At 35.7% G+C, this 4,416-nt stretch overlaps 1 protein-coding gene across 1 annotated transcript; it reads left to right on the forward strand.

Moving 5' to 3' along the window:
* The first annotated feature begins 1,080 nt into the window (after nt 1–1,080).
* Nucleotides 1,081–4,212, forward strand: LOC107731902 (protein NLRC3-like). Its single transcript, XM_016543103.1, has 4 exons — nt 1,081–1,235; nt 1,331–1,899; nt 2,111–3,222; nt 4,038–4,212. The coding sequence occupies exons 1-4, from the start codon at nt 1,202–1,204 to the stop codon at nt 4,210–4,212; spliced, it is 1,890 nt and encodes a 629-aa protein (XP_016398589.1). The 5' UTR covers nt 1,081–1,201.
* Nucleotides 4,213–4,416: the final 204 nt, after the last annotated feature.

Genomic DNA, 4,416 nt, shown 5'->3' on the forward strand with positions numbered 1-4,416 from the left:
TCGACGCGTTTCAGAAAGGCGGGGCATAGAGGAGAAACAATAATGTACAGTATGTGGAAAATAATGTGTTTTTTGAACCTTAAACTACATAAACACATTTCATTACACCAAATACACAAAATAATGTTCTTTTTAGCAACATCATATGACCCATTTAATGACCTTCATTGAACTCATTCTGGAGCTTCTTTCAGTAAAACAACTGCACAGGTAATCACTAAGAGGCATACATGTAAACTCGGCATGGAAAATAAAGATTATGAAGCCAAACAGGAATTTATCCATCCATCCATATTCATAATAGGATGAAATGCACAGCTATACTTTATATAATTGTCATTTGCAGCATTAAAAATTATACTGAAGTGCTTCCTCTGTAATAATTTTTTCTCTCTGCTCTTTGTGTCATTAGTGTAAGATCAGACTCACATGTTTCCAGCTCTGTGTCTGTTAAGAGTGACCGTTCAAAAGATGGCATGCCAAACTTCAGTGAGAAAAATACATCATCTATCAAAAGGTATTTAATGTGTTTTACATGATAGCATTTCTTTTACAGGGGGACGTGATGTTCAGCTTTGTGTCTGTGAAGAATGACCATTCAAAAGATGACATGCCAAACTTCAGTGAGAGAAAATGTGGTCATACATAGAATGTGATAGAAAGTATATTAGTGAATACTTAATGTGAAACTTTTTTTTTTTTCATTTTTAGTTTTAGTTTTTTTTTTTTAGTTTAAATATATAAACTCTGAAAGATTTATCAGGGTATTTACAGCTATTTTTTTCGTTTCCTCATTGCTAAAATGTTTACAAGACATTTCTGTATTATTTTGCCTGGAAATGCAGTATTTTATTTTATTTATTTGTTAACAGGTCTCAGCATTCAGACTTCCAGATACACTGGAACAACAAGAATTTCGAAGACAATCTCCTAGGGATCTTCCATGTAAGAAAACACAAGTGTTTAATGTTTATAAACATGTTATTGAACACAGAAATTAATTTCAATTGTATTTATTTATTTATTTGTTTGTTTGTAGGATCTTGAGAGCAAAATAATGAAATTTCTGAAGAATGAGCTTAAGAAGTTTAAGAAAATATTACAAAAGGAACATTTGCAGTCTTTTGTGAAAGACTTTAATGACAATAGATGCAGTATCAAAGAAGCAGCTCTTGATCTCACACTCTACTTCTTGAGAGATATGAAACAAGATGAAGCTGCTGATACTTTAGAAGGTAAGAGACTCGTTACCATCTTTCATGCATTATGATACCATACATTATGAATGTATTAGAGAAAATTGACTGAAACTTTTTTTTCCTGTGTTTAGATAATCTTATCTTCATTCATCAGCTAAAATGTAGCCTGAAGAAAACGTATCAGCGTGTGTTTGAAGGAATTGCAAAGCAAGGTGACTCTACACTTCTGAATAACATCTACACAGATCTCTATATCACTCAGGGTTGTAGTGAACAGGTCAATACTGAACATGAGGTAAGACAGATTGAAGTTACTTCCAGACGTTCTGAATCACAAGAAATACCAGTTGATTGCACAAAGATGTTTGAATCACCTGAACAAGACAAGCAAATCAGAACTGTACTGACAAAAGGAGTTGCTGGAATCGGAAAATCAGTCTCTGTGCAAAAGTTTGTTTTGGATTGGGCTGAAGGAAAAGAAAATCAGGATATCAGCTTCATATTTCCTCTTCCTTTCCGAGAGATGAACTTAAAGGAGAAAGAAACACAAAGCTTGATGGACCTTATGACTCAGTTTTTCCCTGATACAAAAGGACTGAACCTTACAAGAAGGACTAATTTTAAAGTACTGCTTATCCTTGATGGTTTGGATGAATGTCGTCTTCCTCTAAACTTTGAGGGTAATGAGACGTGGTCTGATGTATCATCACCAGCCTCTCTGGATGTTCTCCTCACAAACCTCATCAAGGGAAATCTGCTTCCTTCTGCTCTCATCTGGATCACCACCAGACCAGCAGCTGCCAGAAAGATTCCTCCTGACTGCATCAAACGGAAGAAATCAATTCAAAGTCCTGTTCATTCTTGATGGATTGGATGAATGTCGACTTCCTGTAAACTTTGAGGATAATGAGACGTGGTCTGATGTTTCATCACCGGCCTCTCTGGATGTTCTCCTAACGAACCTCATCAAGGGAAATCTGCTTCCTTCTGCTCTCATCTGGATCACCAGCAGACCAGCAGCTGCCAGTAAGATTCCTCCTGACTGTATCGACCGGCTGACAGAGATACGAGGATTCAATGATGCACAAAAGGAGGAGTACTTCAGAAAAAGATTAATGGATGAGAATCTGGCCAAAGAAATCATTGCTCATGTTAAACAATCAAAGAGTCTCTTTATCATGTGCCACATCCCAGTCTTCTGCTGGATTTCAGCCACTGTTCTCCAGAACATTTTAGAGGAGAAAAGAAATAATGTTGTGAAAAACAATCAGGCTGATGATGCCTCCAAAACACTGCAGGAGTCAAATACTGAAGACACTCCTAAGACTCTGACACAAATGTACACACACTTTCTCAGATTTCAGATCCAGCAGAGCAGACGAAAGTATGATGGAGAATACACACCAGATGTTTCCTGGGATAAAGATGCCATTCTGTCACTAGGGAAACTGGCATTTCATCAGCTGGAAAGAAACAACCTGATCTTCTATGACACAGACCTGGAAGCCTGTGGTATTAACATCTCTAAAGCATCAGTGTATTCAGGCATGTGTACCCAGATCTTTAAGGAGGATACAGGGATCATTCTTGGTACCATGTACTGCTTTGTTCACTTGAGCATTCAAGAGTTCATTGCAGCCCTTTATGCACTGTCTCTCCAGTCCAATCGTCAACTCTTACGAGGTCCGTTGACTCAGCAAGACAGCAATGACCAGAGCAAAAAGGAAATAGTTCAGTACATCAAGCAGAAATTAGAAGCTAATCTGTCTCCAGAGAGATCCATCAATCTGTTCTACTGTCTGAATGAACTGAACGATCAAACTCTGGTAAAAGATATTCAGAACCACCTTAACAAAGGAAGACTGTCATCTTCTGATCTTTCACCTGCCCAGTGGTCTGCTTTGGCCTTTGTGTTGTTGACATCAGAGGAAGAGATGGAGGAGTTTGAGCTTCAGAAATTCAAGAAATCAGACGAGTGTCTCATTAGATTATCAGCAGTCATCAAAACCTCCAAAAGAGCTCTGTAAGTTATTTCATATATTTTGTCATGTTTTGTTCTACCTTTCACCTGCCCAGTGGTCTGCTTTGGCCTTTGTGTTGTTGACATCAGAGGAAGAGATGGAGGAGTTTGAGCTTCAGAAATTCAAGAAATCAGACGAGTGTCTCATTAGATTATCAGCAGTCATCAAAACCTCTAAAAGAGCTCTGTAAGCCATTTAAAATGTTCAATCATGTTATGGTTTAATTTGGAATATGCAATTAGCCACATTGCTCTATAGTGATTCTTTATCATACATTACATATAAAATATGTAAATATGTTTCATGCTATATTTTTTCTTATATCTATTTTTGGCTTGTTTTTATGAGTAAAGGGGAATTAAAGTGCAAAGCTAATTATTTATAAATTTTTATTAGCGGTGCCATCTTTACATCTATGTAGAAATGTATTATTATTTTCAAATGTTTTCAAACAGTTAATTGAACTTTTAGACAAAATATAAAAGAGGTGTAAAAAAGGTATTTTGCTTTGATATATCAGGATTTCATGGCCCATATAATATAACATATTAGCTCATAGTCATACTTGAGAAAGAAAAAAAAAGCGCATCAGTTTTATTCAAATTCCTAAACTAAAGAAAAATGATGTAATTTTATCTAAAATACTACACTACTATAAAAACAAAAATACTAATATACAGAAATTACTAGTTTTTGAAGAGATATGTTAGTGTGGCTCACCCTATTCATGTAAAATAATATAAATATACTAATTATAATATAAAAATTATTGTATATGTTCCACCTAATTCTGTGATGTGATTTATTTCCCCTGTAGGTTGAATGATTGTGACTTAACAGACAAGAGCTGTTCAACTCTGGCTACAGTTCTTGGATCAGATACCAGTCTGAAAGAGCTGAACATGAACAATAATAATCTGCAGGATTCAGGAGTGATTCATCTCTGCACTGGACTGAAGAACATACCGTGTAAATTGGAGATACTGAGGTAAGTTGTATGATAATAGACATTGAGCTCAACCAGAACTTGTAAGCTGTGTGGCAACAGATGATTTAGATATTTTTTACTCTTTAAAAATGTATAAAAATGTATTATTTGAATGTAACTAAATACACGGGGGTACTGGAAGCTAGGGCTGGATGATATGGCAAAAATTTATATCACGATATATTTCTTAATTTCGGACGATACGATA

This window comes from Sinocyclocheilus rhinocerous, unplaced genomic scaffold (assembly GCF_001515625.1).
Source record: "Sinocyclocheilus rhinocerous isolate Xijiao unplaced genomic scaffold, SAMN03320098_v1.1 scaffold11023, whole genome shotgun sequence".
NCBI classification, from domain to species: domain Eukaryota; kingdom Metazoa; phylum Chordata; class Actinopteri; order Cypriniformes; family Cyprinidae; genus Sinocyclocheilus; species Sinocyclocheilus rhinocerous.